We start from the raw sequence: 18,015 nt of genomic DNA, 5'->3' as shown, positions 1-18,015 counted from the left end.
AGTGTCAGACGGAGCATAAGGACTGTCCGTGGTTTTGTTGTTCGGACCATCAGCTGAACGTGTCCATAGCAGGCTCTACGCCTCTCAGACATCTGAAGCCTCCTGAGCCCGTTCTGCTCCAGTGGATCCACAGATAAATAGGGAACTAAGGTTGCCATTATGTGTGCTGTGTAAGAAGCAAGATGGCATGCTCTGCATGTATAGGTTGTTTTACAGAGAATACAGTAAAAATTATGTATCCCCTCTTCACAGTCCTCGCTGTGTATGTGCTATGCACCAGTTTTCTCATATTTCTCTTCAAACAGCCTTATGAATGCTCATAAAATGCTAATTCATCCAGAACTTATTTGCATTACAACGCACCATAGGTTTTTTATTTAGTCTTGCAGCTTTAACTTTGAAGAATTTGTATTTTTGTCATTGTCCATTTAAAGGTCGTACAATGTGCACAGTTAAAATCCCCAAACTAATTCCTTGCTAAGAAAGTGTTCTCAGTCAATGAAGTGTTTTTGTTTTTTTTTTAAATTTATTTCTTTATTTCCTAAATTTGTTCAGCACCTGTACATTTATTTGTGAAAATTGTGTGACAAAGTAAATGAAAGGAAATGGATGGCAAAATTTCCTTTTGCCAACTACCTGCACTGAAATGACATTTGAAAAACATGTATACTGATATTTATAAAATATCAGAGCTTGTCAGCATATCAAGAGCAAGGACTCTCTCATTCTTTTAAGTCCCAGTACAGATGTAGGGGAAAAGGTCTATGAAATTTCCTTCTAGTAAGAGAAACATTTGTGGTAAGAGAGCTTGGTGATACTATATTTGTATGTTTGACATAACCAGTCATTGCTGGGCTTTTTAGTTGTGAATAATACAAACATTCTAGACATCCAGGAAATACCTCTGTACTTTTTCATCCCAGTATGTAATCTTTGTCATTGCCAAATTTACAGAGTTTTCTGTAAACAAATCCAGGTGACACAGGCACTGATGTGCATCATAACAGCTAAGGAAGAGTCAGAAAGGAGGAAAATGGCCTGAACTTGCTGTCACTGAAGTAATAACACAGTTCTTACCTTGGGCTAAAAGCAGGGTTTGGGCAGAAGGTTGATTTGTCACAGCTTACCTAGAGCAGGCAGGACTTGGGGTGCATTGAGTGCAGAGTTTGCTTGGTTTTCCCTAAATGACCGTACCTTTCAAGTCCCTCGAGAGTAGTGTCACTTCTTTTTTCTTGGTACACCTGCTCTTAAATGACATGTAAATGTTTCAGAAAGTAAAAGAAGAACATGTAAACACAAACAGAAAACATCACTGTCATATTTTCCAAGTGACTTTATTTAGCTCATGTTTACAGATGAAACCGGGTGCCAGAAAAGAGACACTGCATCCCACATTATTAATTATAATCCAGCTTCCAAGGAAAAATTTTGTCAGTAACCTTTAGTAATATTTGGACCAAAAATACACGGATGTGCAGCTTTGAGCATTTTGTGCCATGTAGAATGCAGCCTCTCTCACAGGTCCTCTGTTTCTGGAACGGTGTTGGATTCCGCAGGCTGAATGAACACTACAGGGACATTCTCGGATGTCCATCCTTTGGGAGTCCTGTTGAAGGATCTTCTGGCAGCAAGAGGGTTTGCAAGGATCATGAATCTGGGATCGTTTAGCATCAGCATATTATAATCTGGTACCTTGAATTTAACCAGCTTTGATGCTCTCTCAAAACCACCAAAGGGAGTGGCAACTCTGTAGATATCAGAGAAATAAAAGTTAAATGTGATCTTAAAAATACTTGTTTTCTTTCCCCCCCAGAAACTGAAAAGAACAGATTTTTGTTCCAGTTTCTTGTTTACATTTTCAAGCTTCAGGAAAAAAGAAAAAAAAAAGCATTCTGTTTGTTTTTCTGGGAAACTCTCTTTAAGATCTGATTACTTTCCTCTTAGATAAAGCTTGCAGCCTTTTCAAAAATTCAAATGGATGGAAAAGCGAAGAGAAAAAGACATTACAAGAAAACCATGTAATTGGTGAGTCACAGTTACTAAAGTTATTTTTTTGGTGATAGGTTGATAAGTCTGAAACTGTAGCTCAACACATTCTCTCTAGCAAGTAATTAGTTCAGAGACTTCTCACCCCATTTTCTCCTCTCCTCAGCTGCTTGTTCCTCCCACTACACTATGTTTCAGCACCATATTGTTGTACCAGTTAGAATGTATGTGGGTTGTGCTGTTAACTTGGGTCACTTCTGTGATCTGGGTTAAACAAAGACCCTTCAAAACAGAGGAGCACTTCAAAATCCAAATTATTTCTGCAATCTGGTTTATATCAGTATGCTCGAACAATTGTAGCAATACAAGTGAAGACGAGTGGAGCTTAATGAGTGAAGCAGAAAGCAACAGCCAAAGACAACAGGCTCTGGAAAGGAGGGAATGGGTGAGGACTTGATACACCAGCTTTGTTTCTGAAGAAAATGTTTATGTAACTAAACCTTGAAACACTGTTCAGCGAGTATTTTTGTGTTATTTAAATGTAGACTTTCCCTCAGGCAGTAAGCCTGAGAAACTGGAAGATAAGGAATACTATAAGCTGAAGTTGACTCTTACATGCATTTGCAAATACTTTAAAACAACAGTATTTCCAAATACCTCCCCTGATCTTCTGTATATACAGGTTTCAGACTGAAAAAAAACCCCTTGAGTTTTCCTGTCACTTCTTCCAGCCTTCTTTGGACAAACAAACAGACTATGGTATGTGCTCTGCATTTTGATCAGCTGCATAACTTTGCTGGGCTATATTCTAGCCAGTGAAGAGTGTCAGATTTTTAAACTGCACAAGAGCACCTGATTTCTGCAAAAACCAGACATGTAATGGCATGGGAAAATTAATTTTTGTTGAAATGTAATTTCAACAGTCTTGGTATATTTTGTGTGTGGTACAGAACAACATATCTGATGGAATATCTTTCCAGTGGTTCCAGGTATTACAGGAGAAGCCCAGAGAAAGTAATACCAACAGAAACAGAAACTAAAAGAGATCGTTTGAAGATCTGTCTAGGATTTTCAGCAGGATAAAACCCCTAAGTTTTTACCCCCAAAGTACTAAGAATGAAGTACACATACACAAAAAGAAGAGATTAGTTCAGAAAAATGAATCTGTGACATGAAAGAAATGTTGCTGCTCTCTCATTACATGGATGATTCACTGCATTTTGGTACGAGCAGCATTTGTTGAAGGGGATGGTGTTAACTGCAAAGCATCAATCCTGGGAGATATAAAAAATCATGCAAGCTCTGGGCATGCACCCTCACTGAGAGAAGAGCACAGCTTTAGATTAAGCTCAAAAAATGTGTCTCAAATCATGATAAGACAAGAAGTTGCAGAAGCAGCAGCAGCAACCAGTCCAGGCATTAAACTCTTTTGGGGTCAAAGGAAATTGTTTATCCGAAGTTGGTATCGAGCCTGTGGTATCAAGCTTTTCTTGTGGAGCTGTCTTCTAGGTCACAATGTCAACATGGATACCGTATGATACCAATTAAAATAATTGCTTGGTAATTGGCACAGAGTGAATGTAGTGATCTGCATCTCACCGGATAATAAATATTGCTTTAATTGCTGCCCTAATTACGATACACATTCTCACATTGTTGTGATGTTTAATTGCCATTGATGTTTATATTAAAAGGATAATCAAAATAAACAGAATTGTAATAGTGGTATAATTTGCAAAACAATTCTGTTGTCTAAAACATCCTCTTTGTAGTATTTAAGGGTTTTAAATAGAGCATATTCCTGTATGTAACAAGAACAGAAGGGCTTTCTTCAGAAATTCAAGTATCTTTTGTGGCAAAATACCCCCCTGCAGTTGCTACAAAGTCTGGCCTCAGAGAACTCTGCATTTCTGCCTTATAGGCAGGGGCACATGACAATTGACAGAAAGGAGAGTACAGTAATTGGCTAAGAGATGTTGATTTTCCTTTACAGCAGCAGTAAATATATTCTTGTGAGCAATAACTTGTCTGACAACATGGTGTTGTAATGACCTCTGTTGTGTGCACATCAGCTGTGCTACTTGAGCTCTGATTCATTGTATAGAAGCCTAAATGTCATGCCTAAAAAATTCCAGTAGTCATTGCTCATAAGGGTGGAAATGCTGGTTCAGAGCCATAGGAAATGACACCAGGAAGTGTAACAGATTGTTTAATATTCGCTTTGCATATTCCTAAAAAGTAGGTGCTTGATTTAACAATAGCAGGCACAATCATGTTTATTTTTACATGTTGTTTTAACAGGATATCTTTTTAATTTTTTAGTCTTTCTTATTGAATATTATATTGTCCCAACATAGGAGACTGCTTGTAGCTAATGATTTGGGAAAGTCTGAAGAAATGTCTTAACTACATTAGATTAGCACCTTTGGTTACATAATCACAAACACATTTTAAAATGGGATCATCATTCATAGTGAGCTCTCCACTGCAAAAAAAAAAAAAAAAAGAGATGTAGGAGCAAAGAATTTGACCCTGCAAAATGCTCAGAGCTTCACAGGAGCTTAGTGCAAGAGCTAATGCTAATTTCACAGAGGTATTTGGGTGCTAAGGAACTGGCTAAGCACCCAGCTCCTACTAATCTCACATCACTTGAAGTTAGCACCCAAAACTCCTATGAGACTCTGGATATTAGCATTTTATGATAGACTTCAGAATCCATGAATCAATGAAAACAGAGCCCAGTCCAGACGGACTGAATTCCTGTACTGCTTTTGAAAGAGTAGTCTTTGGGAATTGAGAAAGCTGAATACAATTTGTCTGGTAGGAGAGGCAGAACTAGTCTGACTTGCTTGTCCTATGTGAGTAAGATGTGGTGCTTTGTATGTTACTCATAATCCTACCTTTGACATTTTATCCAGCTCCAAGAAAGCAGATGGAATAAAGGTACTAATTTAAGTAATATTATAAACTCCTTAGCAAATGCAGATTCATGTTGCTTTCCCACAGATTCATTACTTGGTGCTTCCGCACTGGTAGAAGAGACAAGAAATTTTTTCACTAGCGAATGCTTCTTCAATCCTAATAGGAATGAATCTCCAAAAGAAGCCAGATGGCATGGTCTGTTCTGCTGCTTTTCTCTGCTAGCACAGATTGGTTTTATCTCTGAGGAGGAGAAAGAGTAGCTTGGTGTGCACAGTGTGTTCAGAGCCCCTCTGAGCCCCACTCCCCTCTGCCCAGTGCTGTGCTGTCAGAGCACCGCTGCCTGTCTCACTGACAGCCCTGCCTTGCAGTGCAAACCCTCCTGACATTTACTGCCACAGCTCTTCCTCCAGTGATCTGCCAGCACTGCGAGGTCCCTGCAGCTTAAAATGAATACTACACTCAAAAAAATACCTCTATGAATTCCTTATTTGTTTTAAATACTGTTTTACTGTTATAAAAATTGCACAGCTGCAGGGTCCACAGCCACCTCTTCACTGCTGGACAGTGGGGAAAAAATCTGATAAAACTGAAAGCTGTTTAATGCTGAAGATACTTTAACTGAGTATGTATGCCTTGGTTCCAACACATCAGACCTCCCTACCTGCTCAGGTTGTGCTGCTTTTCCAGTTTGTTGTGTAACAAGGAAAGCTGAAAGGAGCCTGAAATGGTTTGTAAAATCTGAGTGCCACTTCAACAGACGCCAGTGAATGAACCGGGAGGGATCCCAGGCCCATTTCCCTTGGGAATCCTATGGCTCACACTTGATGTTAACCACACCCCTCCTGACTAATGGTGACTGTAGCAGTGCTTTGCAGGAGAAAAACACAATGGCACTTTACTGGTTGATGAAGCAGGATGGAAAGCCTAGATAGATACCCTCACTGATAACAAAATTGTGCCATTGTATCACATTTTAATTGTTTAATACAGTATAATTTGCTTTCTCTCCAAGACTGCAATTAAGCAAGCCAAGGATGCTGTAACCTAGATGCACAGAATGACTTAGTAGGATCTAGACACAGAAGTCCAGTTAGTCTTCTTCTGCTGGATAGCTTGGCATGGCAGCGTGCTGTTTTAAATCCCATCATCAAACACTCTCCTGTGCATTTTTGGGAGTGTAGACGTCTAAGTCATGGCTGTGAAATCCTCTCCAAGAGAAGAGTATCTTGAATTTTAATTTTTCGAATTCTCAAATTTTTTTAAATCTGCTAGAAACATAAGTGTGACTGTAGCATGTAAATCTTTTCTAGCGCTGCCAGGCATCCTTTTCTACTGGATATCAGGGTTTTTTTCCATGAAAAGAAGAGTTGTGGTGGACTATGTTTATATATATTTTTGGTTTGAGTTTTACCAGTTTCACAGTCTGGATCTGGATTTATGTGCCGAATTTTAGGGTTTTGTGGCAGTTACAAGAGAGAGTACTGACTTTTCCCTTATAAGAATGCACATATGTTCAAGAAATTCAGACTCTGGTGAGCCACAGTTCTGCCATGTCATACAAGGAGAAACTCCACATAGAAAGAAATCCAAATAGTCAGTGCTGTGAAGAGGGCAGCTAACAGAACACAGGGCCACAGAGACAGCCTTAAAATCCACAAAGAAGCCATCAGACACCGTCTCAAGACAGATATCCCTGTTAATGGAGTCTCTGTGCCCTGTCTGATGCTGTCCTTCACAATAATGACTAGTACCTCTTGTGAGAGGGAGAACTGATTCTGTCTCCATGCATTTGTATCTTCAGCATTTTTTCTTGGGCTCTCTTTTTTTAATTACTCTTTTTTTTTTTTTTTCTTTTTTTTCTTTTTTTTTTTCACATAGAAAGAAATCCAAATAGTCAGTGCTGTGAAGAGGGCAGCTAGCAGAACACAGGGCCACAGAGACAGCCTTAAAATCCACAAAGAAGCCATCAGACACCGTCTCAAGACAGATATCCCTGTTAATGGAGTCTCTGTGCCCTGTCTGATGCTGTCCTTCACAATAATGACTAGTACCTCTTGTGAGAGGGAGAACTGATTCTGTCTCCATGCATTTGTATCTTCAGCATTTTTTCTTGGGCTCTCTTTTTTTAATTACTCTTTTTTTTTTTTTTTTTTTTTTTTTTTTTTTTTTTTTTTTTTTTTTTTTTTTTTTTTTTTTTTAGGTTACAATAAGCACAGTATGTAAACTGTGCTGTTACTGTTCTGATGTTGGCAGCTGTGGCACATCTCTGACTTGCATTTGCTATTTTGTCTGCTGAGAAGAGTGTGCCACACAGACTCAGTTATTAACGTGGCAATGTATATTGCTGCTAGGAAATCAGAACTAATGCAGTGTCTGCAGTGCCAATTTTGATGTTGAATTGTGTAATGTTTTAGTCCTTGCACTCATAGTCGAGGCCCCCACCAGCATCAGGAACACAAATGATGTTTGTGGTATATTTCTCTTTCTCTAAGTTTGTGTTGCCATGAACAATTTTGTTTTTCAGTAGATTGCTGTCTGGCCTTTTGAGGAGGGGTTTTGGTTTGGCTCAGCTGTCTGGAACTCAGCAGGGTCACTCAGTCCATTACTTCAGTAAATAAAAATAGTGTAAATGGAATGAAAGAAAGCAAAAGACATGAGTAAGAATTTGCTTTAAAGCTTTAAAAACCCAGTGTTGTCCATATAGCTAGAAGTTCTGCTGAAAGCCATGGTACACTAGTTACTATGTAAGTAAAACAATATTTAATTTGTTAATTTGTTGCTGAAGGTTATCAAATATATAAAAAATGTTACACTGCAATAAAAGAGAAATCTTTTAGCTATATAGCACAAGGGATTGGTTGTGGGATAAAGTTCATTGCACCATCATTGCCTAAAACAAAGCCATGTGAGTTGTATTAAAAAAAAGAAAAAGAAAAAGAGTACTTTGCATTATACAACTTAGAAACAAAGTTCTGACTGAGAGATCTGACAATACCATACTTACTGAAGTCAACAATAGGCATCCTGAAAGGAATTAAAGCTCTTATTTCCCATGTATTGAGTACACTGAATCACAGAATCATAGAATCATAGAGTGGTTTGGGTTGGAAGAACCCTTAAAAATGATTGAGTTCCAACCCATCTGTCATGGGCAGGGAGACCTTTCACTAGACCAGGTTGCTCAGAGTTCCATCCAACCTGGCCTTGAATACCTCCAGCAATGGGCATCCACAGCTTCTCTTGGCACTGGATTCTGATTCTTTCTTTCAATATTTTTAGCCATTTATTTTCTGTTCCTAGTTCTACAGTTTGAATTTGGGCCCATACTTTAGGGATAGGCTAATTTGCTCCTTAATGCTCTTGTTTACCACTTGGAGTCTCTGTGTGTGTTCATGTTTATGCATACACTTGCAAACACAGGTTGTAGGGTTTTTTAAGCTGGTGGAAACATTTTATTAGTAATTTCATAGTAATTTTCCTCTGGTCAGTAAAATTCAGTGCTCATTCAGGATTACCTGTTAAAGCTCCTGTAGTCAGGCAGTTCCGGCTTTGCTTCAGGTGTAAAAAGTTTAGGGTATAAAGCTTCCAGCAATTCTGGATCATCCCTAATGGCTTCTATCCAGGGAGACTGGTAATACTTTGGCACAGCAGTAGTGTTGAACTTTTCAGGAGGAATTTCTTTCAGTGGTCCAGAATATCCTGCAATGTGATCAAGGTAAAATGATTATAATGATTCTTTGTGTTTTCTGCTTCCTTGCCACCGTCCTGTGCAAGCAGGAACCAACACAGCAGAACTTCTCAGGGAGTTAAAATGAACACTTGGGTCAAGTCACCAGGCCACAGCTACACAGAAACAGAGATCTGGCAGGGTAGCCAGATTTGTAAATTTGTAGCCTTTTAGACAAATAACTCCTCCAAAGTATTCCAACTTCTTTTGAAGATGAGTTTATTTTGGTTTTTTATAAATTTGTTTCTATTGTAAGCATTTGTTTGAAAACAGAGAGTACATAGTCCTTGGGCTAAATTAACAAAAAGATTTTAAAAAACAGACTGCTGATTAAAAGTAAGATAATTCTATCTCTTTGAGTGAAATTTTTCTCAAGTACATCTACATCTAAGTCTTTAAAGGAATGCTATTTCATTCTATAAGCTTAAACCTCGCCATGGCTTAGTACCTACTCTGACCAGACCTTTTTTGCCTAAAGAAAGGCTTGAAGATTTCTATCATGTCTTAGCAATGGAAATTACCTCTGTTTGCATTGTGTTTGGCCAAAGGATGCACAGAGCCTCAGCAGACACCAGCAGAGCAGGACTGACCTAGTTTACATGGACTGGAAAAGGTCTGCACAAAACATGCATTGAGTGATTCTGAACAAAGAATGAATTTGTAAAAACCACGGTCTGCTCATGGATAATTCATAAACAGGAAGAAGGGCTATATCACTGAATAAATTAATTAAACAAATTAGCCTTCTCTAGTCTTTAAAGAATACAAAATAAGGCCTTCTTGTAACTCACTCCTTTAAATAAAGCCAACAGTACCCTCACAGTTAAGGATTTAAAAAAGAACAGTTTATGCAGCCAGAGGCAAATTCCTTTCAAAGTTACTCCGCTCTAAAGAGTTCCAGCAAAATTTAGTGGCTTCAGATTTACATTTATGGATAATTAAACTACAATGGATAGCTGGCTGACTGTTGAGCAGGGTGTTGCATGTTGGAAACAATGGTTTGACAAAGAAAAATCAATATATTAACATAGTTTTAAGTGAGAGAATCTCTTTCTCAGTGTTTTTTTAAGACCTGTATATATAGGAGCAGTCTCTCTTGATATTAAGTTATGTTTTCAGTATAGAGAGAAGTAGTACTAAAGGTATATCAGATCTTTTAAAAATGAACACAAGCAGCTAAGAGCATCACTTTACATTTGTGGGAGAAGTTCTGATTAGTTACCTGACTCGAGTGTGTCTATTTCTAATATTAGTCCATTATCTTCTTATTGAAGATACTGCCTTTAAAATGGTCATTTCTTTGCTGTGCAGTGAGACTGAATGCATTCAGTGTCTGCAGACTCCCATGTTACCTGGGGCAATGTTGTCAGGGTGTGGAGGGCTCCGGGGGTCAGGTGTGTTGGGAGGTGTCATTGGGGCATGCTGGGGGATTCCTTCCACACTGAGGCCGTCCATTCTGACACTCTGGATGGGCTCTCCACGCTGCATTCAGACAGGAGAAAATAACACTTCAGGTATGGCATTCCCTGGGGAGGCTGCACCAGTGCTCTGATTTACAGGCCAGATCTAAAATACAATACTAAAGCACACTGTGCTGCTGCTTGGTAGAGTATCCCCTTCACACTTACATTGTCTAAGTAACCAAAAATGAGCATTTTTTTTTGGTCACTGGACACTAGAAGCTGTTCTGTACCTGACACAGCCACCATGCTACCCAAAGGGTCAAAAAATTTGCCAAGTTTGATCCCTTTGAGTTTCAAAGCATTGATTCTTCAAAGCTTCTCTTCCCATATCAGTTGAAGATTTGCTGCATTTGTTGAACTGCTTTTGTTTGGGATTGTCTTTTCCTTTATTTGTAGTAAAAATAACAACTTCAGAGCAGGTCACTTTCTGGAGATTCATGATATGATGTTATTTTCCACCCTCCTATTGGGATATCAGTTCTAAGGAAACATCTGAAGCCTTAATCATTGTTGCATAAATATAGAATTAGACTCTCATAAGAAGTCAGCATCTTATTTTAGCCATGACACATAGGCTAAAAGCAATTTAAATATAGACTGGTTTAGAATAAGTTTCTTGAATAGGAAAGCAAACAAATAATACTTGTTTAAACTTGAACTAACAACAAAAAAAGATCAAGGCAGAATGTTTTCTAGTCACCCTGAAGTATGTTAGAAAGATTAACTCTGGCAGGCAGAATCCTAAAGATGATGCAGATACCACCAGCAGTGCTAAATAGTCACTTAGGGGAGGGAACAGGAGCCAGAGGCATCATTTTTTCATGTGTTGGAATGTCCTACTGATTGTAAACCAAGTGTATTCTGTGGTTTTGGGGGGGAAAAAGTGGACTAGAGGGAAATGGATCTGTCAGACTGTAGCAAAATCATGTAATTGCATAGAGAATTCTGGCAAGATTGATGGTGTGCTCAGAATTTATCTGTGTAGCTTCTAATATTCAATAGAGGGAGAAATGGGGGGGGACAGTATTCATCGATGGGCTTTTAAACAATAGTTTAGTAATAGCCTTGGGTGATCAGTGGAGTTATTCAGATGTTTTTATATGGGATTTCTTTTGTGCAGATTTATTTTAAAAAGGGAGATTTATCAAAGCTCAAACTGGATCTCATTTTATCCCAGTGTAATTTAAAATCTGTTGAGCAAGTTATCAAAGACGTTGGAAATATCTATACCATATAAAAATAAATGTAAATTTATTTTCTTGTCTATAGGATCTCATTTAATAAAATACAATTGGCTCACTTTTTCTTAGCCTCATTCCAGGACTTTGCTTGTATTTCTCCTGAAACTACAAGTAAGTCATACACAAAGCGTATCACGAGTGCCAAAGGACCCAATGTAGAATCACTAAGAAGTCATTAGAAACTACTCACATTTCTTGGCTTGTTGGCCACGTAATGATAATTTTCATATGTGTATTTGTCAGATCTCCGCTGGCGCCGCTTGAAGAGCCTGGCCCCTCTGTTGCTGAGCGTCGACAGTTCCTCCACCATGATATCTCTGGGCGTGCTGACCTTTTTTCCAAGGTTCAGGGTGGGTGAGACTGCAATGCAATGGGTAAGTACAAACCTCTGTTTCTCTTAAATGTCTGATATTCCATGCTCTGCACCTGAAATCCAACAACTTGTTCATGCATGTTTAGCTAATACGTAGCACAGTGTCACATGGTGTTAGTGAAATAAAGCCTTCTTCCTGAATTTTGGAGATTATTGAATACCACAAACCTGTATTCTCAAAAATGATAAGCACCTCAAGCTCCAAGTTAGCTGCTATCATGATCAGATCTACAGTGTCCTACACACTATATTAATAGCAGGCTAGTGAAAACTGACTTCTGCTAAAACTGGGAACAAAATTCCTTATGCCAGGTTCCCACATCAAACCTTCAGTTAACTTTCTGTGTCCTGCATGGGCTAGATAAGAGATAACTCCTTTTAAACAGGCCTACCAGTTTCTATTAAATGCTATTTTTAGACTGACTTTCAAAATGAAGCTCAAGGTATGGAAAATGAGTCCTAGCAAAGAATTACAACCTGCTTCTAGGAATTGACTCATTTAGGACCTTTTGGGTTTTATTCTCTCTAAGAGGAAACTGAAGTACTGGATGCATATTTCTTTATTCACTACTTGGGGGAAATTTCTTCTGTCTTTATTCACATCCTGTGGAATTTGAAAAGGAGACTGCATAGGCAAGAGATGGGGAAATCAATCAGGATTGTAAAAAGAGAATAGGAATGCCAGAATTCCTATGGCATCTTCATGATGGTGTTCTGGAAGCTGGGATGCTGGTGGCACTGAACAAGCTATTGGTTAATGACTGAACTCTCACTGAATGTCCTCAACCTAGAGATAAAACTTAAACCTTAGAACACAGATACCTAAACACTGAAGAAACTCTTTTCTATTTATTAATTTTTGCTTAGAGCATTGCAGAATTTAAGAAATATAGCAAAAATAAGACATTCTATGCTTCACATATTCTTATGGTCTTAGGATTTAAAATTCTGAACTTTGACATGTATTTTAATACATTAAAATGAAATGAGGACAAATTACACATAATACATATCCTGCTATCAGAGTAAGCAGGTAAGCAGGCGGGAAGCCCAGTTTAAAATTAACATTACAAATTAATTAGCTTCAGAAGGTAGCTAATGCCAAAGTCAATATTGCATATGAAGGGTTTTGTTTTTAGTAAATGGCATGTTTAGCCTGGCATGTGTCTCCTAGTAACTTCATGCTGGAAAAACAATGTGATGTGCTGGCATTTAGGAATACTTAATGGAGACAGATATATTAAATATTTAGCTGAAGCTGGATGGACAAGAGTTTTCCACATAGTACATCAAACAAGTAGATGGGCCCTAGAGTGCCCTGTTGATCCATTTCTGTCCATACCAATTTCAACTGAATGCTTGCAGTGGATTTCAGTGGAACAAGAGCAAGTTAACTGGATCATGAGCTGGATTGTGCACTCCTGCTTTAAAAATAGTGTGTGCAAAGAATCCTAACAACCTTTTGTTATTTAAGAGCTAGTTGCAAAACAGAGAGTTCTTAACATGGGAGAAAATGACTCAGCTTGCCCAGTGTATCCCTATCAGTGGCTGATAGCGGTGGGATTTTGGCTCTGACATGGAGATAACCATACTGGTTATTGGCCCGTGGCCTGAAATTTAGACCTCAAGTGATATTTTGATTTTATCGTTTCTCAAAATGACTGCAGAGGTAGAGACTGCTGGATGGCTTTATATTAGCAAGAAGAAAGAAATTGACCCCACAATTCAGCAACACTTTCACATAGAAAAGTTTTTGTTGTTTGTACGCAGAATGGGGAGCGTGCACATCCTCAGAGACTGGGGAGCCAAGGCAATTGCAGAGCCCTGTCCAAAGCACTCAGGATTCTTCTGGGACACTCTGGATGTTATCTATTTTGGGCCTTGCTGTTCCCTTACATACACACTGTTCTTGTTAATGTTAACTGAAGGCTCCAAGCTACTTTGTAACCCACAGTTGTGTACTTTTGTGTATCCAGGCAGCATCCCAAAATCATAAGTGTAAAGTTCATTTGAATTCCTTGCCAAGTAAAATCTAATCATCTGTCTAGCTTTATGATGTGTCTAGGGATAGTTTCAGTGTCAGTGCAGATAAGGTGATGGAGAAGGAGAGAAGGAGGACATTTAGGGGATCATAGAAAGAGAACATTAATGTCATAGATGAACATTGAAAAATTTAATTCATAGTTTAATCCTAATCTTAAACTTTTAGCGTAATTTCTTTAATTTTCTTCTGCCGAGTCCTTCTCATCTTGTGCGTAAAATCACAGCAGATTGTACTTAAATATGATTTATATAGACCCTCCTGCATTCATTACCTAATATTCCTTTAATCCTTCAGTTTACAATCTTCTAAATATCTTAATCTGGACTATAAACTTTGATGATATATATTGGAAAGTGTGTTTGTTGTAGTATCAGAAATAAGATCTTTTAACTCTATCAGAAAAGACAGTTAATCACATAGATACTGAAGAATACATTTAAGAAGTAATGTAGAACAGGATGTGGGATTTAAGTGATGGGCTTCCTTAAACATATGTATTACATCCAAGTTTTTCTTTACCAAGTGTTCTTAGAAATGTTCTGGTTAGTCCAAGTCTGCCAGTGACAAACCAAGGGCTTGAGAAGGTCGCTATATGCACCCACTGATTTACTCATGCAGTTTCTCTTTGAGACTGTGAGAAGTTTTAAAGTTGGTATCTATTCCTGCAGCATTTTTAAAGTTGGTGTCTATTCCTGCAGCATTTTAACTTTCTCTAAAAACTGGGACAAAGTAATGTCCCACAAGCCAACAGCAGAGGTGGACTTCCAGTCTTCACCAGTCTTGCTCTGAGACTGGTGATCTCACACACTGGCAAAAAACTTGGCTGGTTTTGGACAACTGTTTCTGCTATGAACGTCTTTTAACAAGGAAGTGGAGAGTCACTGTTTACCTGAAAGCATTATAATAAACAGGGTCTGAAATAAAAGTGGAGTAGGAACGCTTACACCATTCCAAGGTGCTAGGGTTTATGTTATGTTATAACAGAGCCTTGTGTTATTGTGTACCTGGGTTAGCAGTGGGGAGTTTCACAGGGCTGTGAGACTGACTGGAACTGTACATTTAGTTTTGATGTAAATACCAGTTGCAGGACTGTCATTAAGAATAGTGATTCCAAGCCCAGAGAGACAGCAGTTCACCTTCTAGATATCAAATTAAGCTCATTGAATTAACAATTCAGGGCGAAACAAAATGTCAAAAATTAGTTAAGCTGAATCTAGTTAATTAAATGTGCTATTTCTCCTTGGTTTTTCCAAGGCTTGTTCAGATTTGGTCCCAAAGAACTGGCTTATACTTTGTGTCACCACAGCTTTGGTTATCCTTCTCTTTTCTATCTGGCTTCACTGAGCTTGTACAGTTATAAATTTCAGTCTCTTATCACACCCATTTCATGGACTTTCATTTTTTGTTAACATATAAATATCTCAAGCACCCGAAGAAGAGGCAAAAATAGAATTTTACTAAGAGTTAGAATTGCCTTCAGTGGCCACATATCACAGCATATCTTGCAGGATAAGCTGCCATAACTATGAGTATGAATCTTGACAGTAAATCTGATAATACGTAAATAATAAAAGGGAAGATTATGTGAGGCAAATGTTAAGCATCAGCACAGATTATCCAAATACGCCAATGATTTCAAGGGCTGTATGCTACATTTATTAGTATTGCTATGAATAGTAGCAACATTTACCATGTGAAATGCCTGGTTCCAAACAAACATATGAAAGACTTTTTTTTCCTTTTGCCCTGAAGAGCTTACAGGCTATTTCAGGCACATGCATGCTTGGGTTTACAATACCAAAAAAAAAATGGGGTTGCAATGAAATCTGGAAGGACAGACTGGCTTTTAGATTTGAGTGCATGTTCAGTGGAGAATTGAAACAGGAAAGAGGTATTTGTTTAGGAATAGAAACTTCAGGAAAAAAAACCTCTGGAAAAATCAGAAGGAGTAGGACCAGGCAAACTTGTAGCTTCTTGTTCTAAAAATTCCTAAGTCCCTCACCCTACTCTTCATGCAGTCACAATGGTCATGAAGTAAGTGCAGAAACCATCCACAAGGTCTTTGAAACAAAAGCCCACTGGAAAGATTTTGCAAAACTGGAATTCCATGTTCAATATTTCATCCCATGAAAATGGTATAACTTTCATAAATTCTAAATATTAATGCAGCTCCCTGTGGTTGCAGTGGGGATTGTGGGGTGCTTATCACTTTTAGAAAATTGATCTTTTATGCAGACGGTAGAAAAGGCTTCATGGGCAGGATTGGAAGGCTCTCCAAAAGCATCCAGCACATGCCTAATGAAAGCCAAGCAGATTTGTATTCCCCATGGAGTTAATTGCTTCTTAAGGTGTCACGCTAGAAGCATAGCTTCAAGAACCTGTTTTAGAAAATCAAACGACCTTCCCAAATGTGCAACTCCAGAGAAGTAAAATTTCTGTCAAATAAGATTAATTGGTGGCTATGCATTAGAGAAAATGCCAAATGCTAGTAAAATGTGTTAGTTACACAGACAAGATTTGAGAAGAATGGAGATGTGAACATTTGTTTCAAATTTTTTTATCATTTACATAAAAAAGCAGAGTGAAACAGACAAAAGAAAAACAAACTAAGAGGGTACAGATCATTATGTTTCTTAGATGATAGCCTTTTAATGTGGAATGAAGTCATGTTATTAACCCCAAATAATGTTCTGAAAGGCTATCCTAGCAGAATGTACATCAGCTGTTAGATTACTTCATTCCTCCACAGCAGTTGTTCGTCTGAAAATAGCTTTCAAATGAAAAGAGGCAACTACAAAAGGATTAGTTACCATAGGCAGCATGATACTCCCACAAGATTATTTATGGCAAGACACCCAGAGACAAAGCTGTAAGAGAGTTAAACTGTATGATTAAAAAAATGTATTAGGGAGGGCTAGAGGACATTGCATATGCAGTAAGCTGGGTTCAGTGCTATACCATTTCTGTGTATTTCATCCATAATGGCTGATGCTTGCTCTTTCCTCTCTTTGGCCAGGGCAGAATCTGATAACATTGTGATTTTCTGATACGACTTTTCCTTGCTGCAAAAAAACAACACATTTTTTATATTGTTGAGCCAGCGTGCACAGTTTGGCCAACTTTCATTCCCAACAGCCTGTTTAGAGTGGCTGAACAGTGAAGTCAGGGGTTTCTGACTGAGAAATACTGCACTGCAAAATGCACTGGCAGTTCTTGCTTGCAGACAGATGTTAGGACATGTTTTGATGGATAGAAGATTCAAAGGAATGGACTCTGAGTTGGTTACATAAATTCTTCAGCAAAAATCAGTGTCAGTGGTATAGGTCTTCTCACATCTACTGGTTATGCTGCAAGATGTAAATTCCTAACTAATTTTAATTTACATCTTGGTTTATGCTTTCAGAAATGTTACATTTTGAAATTTCTTAATGTAATAAAGAATCTGAGGAGTGAAACTAGTTCCTCTGGTATCTTTAAAGAAGGTGCATTTCTGACTAAGTAAAAATATAAACATCTGTTAAGTTGCAGAATCAAGAGGTTACATAAATGTCTTGTATATGACAGTTTGTAGGACAGACAATGTCAAAACATTTCAGGAAACAATACACTTACCCTACTGTTTTGTTGTGCAGATAAAAAGCGATGTCAACCCTTTAGCTGAGGCTTCAGAAGTTAGTTATGCATGGGGATGACCTGCCTGGTCCTGGATGGTTTGTACCCTTGTGCTGGGATCTGCATGGTACCTAGTACTGAGACAAACTGGGGGGCTGATCCTCTCCAAAGGGGTTGGCATCCAGCTGACATCAACCAGTTATATATAGAACCAAACACTCCAGCCACTCATATCTTCCTGGCAAAAGAAGAGAACTGAAAAGATTCAACTGCACCCACAACAAAGAGAGGTTATGTCCCTTTCAGAACTTATTGAAAATTCGATGGAATGCCCCCCATGATGTACAGATTGTCTCCTCATCTTCTCATCACCCCTGAGAATTGTAATCTGTGTGTTATCATCAGGAAGGAGACATTTAAAAATAAGGCGTTAAGTGTATAGATAGGCAAGACTATAGCAGAGAATGGCATGGGCTAATCCTTCAGTGAAAGATGAAACCCTGCTTCTCTAGGGGCTGATGGCTAAAGTCAGTGGCAGATGGCTGATATACAGAGGCTGCTCTGCCAAAGAAATGAGATTTTCTTCAGCATTATACTTGCTAGGGAGTAATTGCTCAACACGTACACGCCTCACAAACTGTTACTCA

The 18,015-nt window shown here is 38.4% G+C and overlaps 1 protein-coding gene across 1 annotated transcript; it reads right to left on the bottom strand.

Annotated features, from left to right (window-relative positions):
• Positions 1-1,318: 1,318 nt before the first annotated feature.
• Positions 1,319-17,529, bottom strand: MYOZ2 (myozenin 2). The gene is made up of 6 exons (XM_041482327.1): positions 17,369-17,529; positions 16,715-16,818; positions 11,530-11,699; positions 9,988-10,117; positions 8,424-8,607; positions 1,319-1,747 (listed from the first exon to the last, which is right to left on the bottom strand). Exons 2-6 carry the CDS (start codon positions 16,788-16,790, stop codon positions 1,516-1,518), a joined length of 792 nt encoding a protein of 263 aa, XP_041338261.1. The 5' UTR covers positions 16,791-16,818; positions 17,369-17,529; the 3' UTR covers positions 1,319-1,515.
• Between the last annotated feature and the right edge of the window lie 486 nt (positions 17,530-18,015).

This window comes from Pyrgilauda ruficollis, unplaced genomic scaffold (genome assembly GCF_017590135.1).
Source record: "Pyrgilauda ruficollis isolate IOZ18807 unplaced genomic scaffold, ASM1759013v1 scaffold58, whole genome shotgun sequence".
In the NCBI taxonomy this organism is placed as follows: domain Eukaryota; kingdom Metazoa; phylum Chordata; class Aves; order Passeriformes; family Passeridae; genus Pyrgilauda; species Pyrgilauda ruficollis.
The sequence above is the reverse complement of the archived record's forward strand: the minus strand, read 5'-3'. Positions and strand labels throughout refer to the sequence as shown.

Coding starts and splice junctions, on each gene's coding strand:
- MYOZ2 (XM_041482327.1), bottom strand. CDS start 16,790: ATGTTATCAGATTCTGCCCTGGCCAAAGAGAGGAAAGAGCAAGCATCA. Junction 11,700..16,714: donor GGATGAAATACACAGAAATG/GTATAGCACTGA, acceptor ATTGCATTGCAG/TCTCACCCACCCTGAACCTT. Junction 1,748..8,423: donor GACTACAGGAGCTTTAACAG/GTAATCCTGAAT, acceptor TGATATCTACAG/AGTTGCCACTCCCTTTGGTG.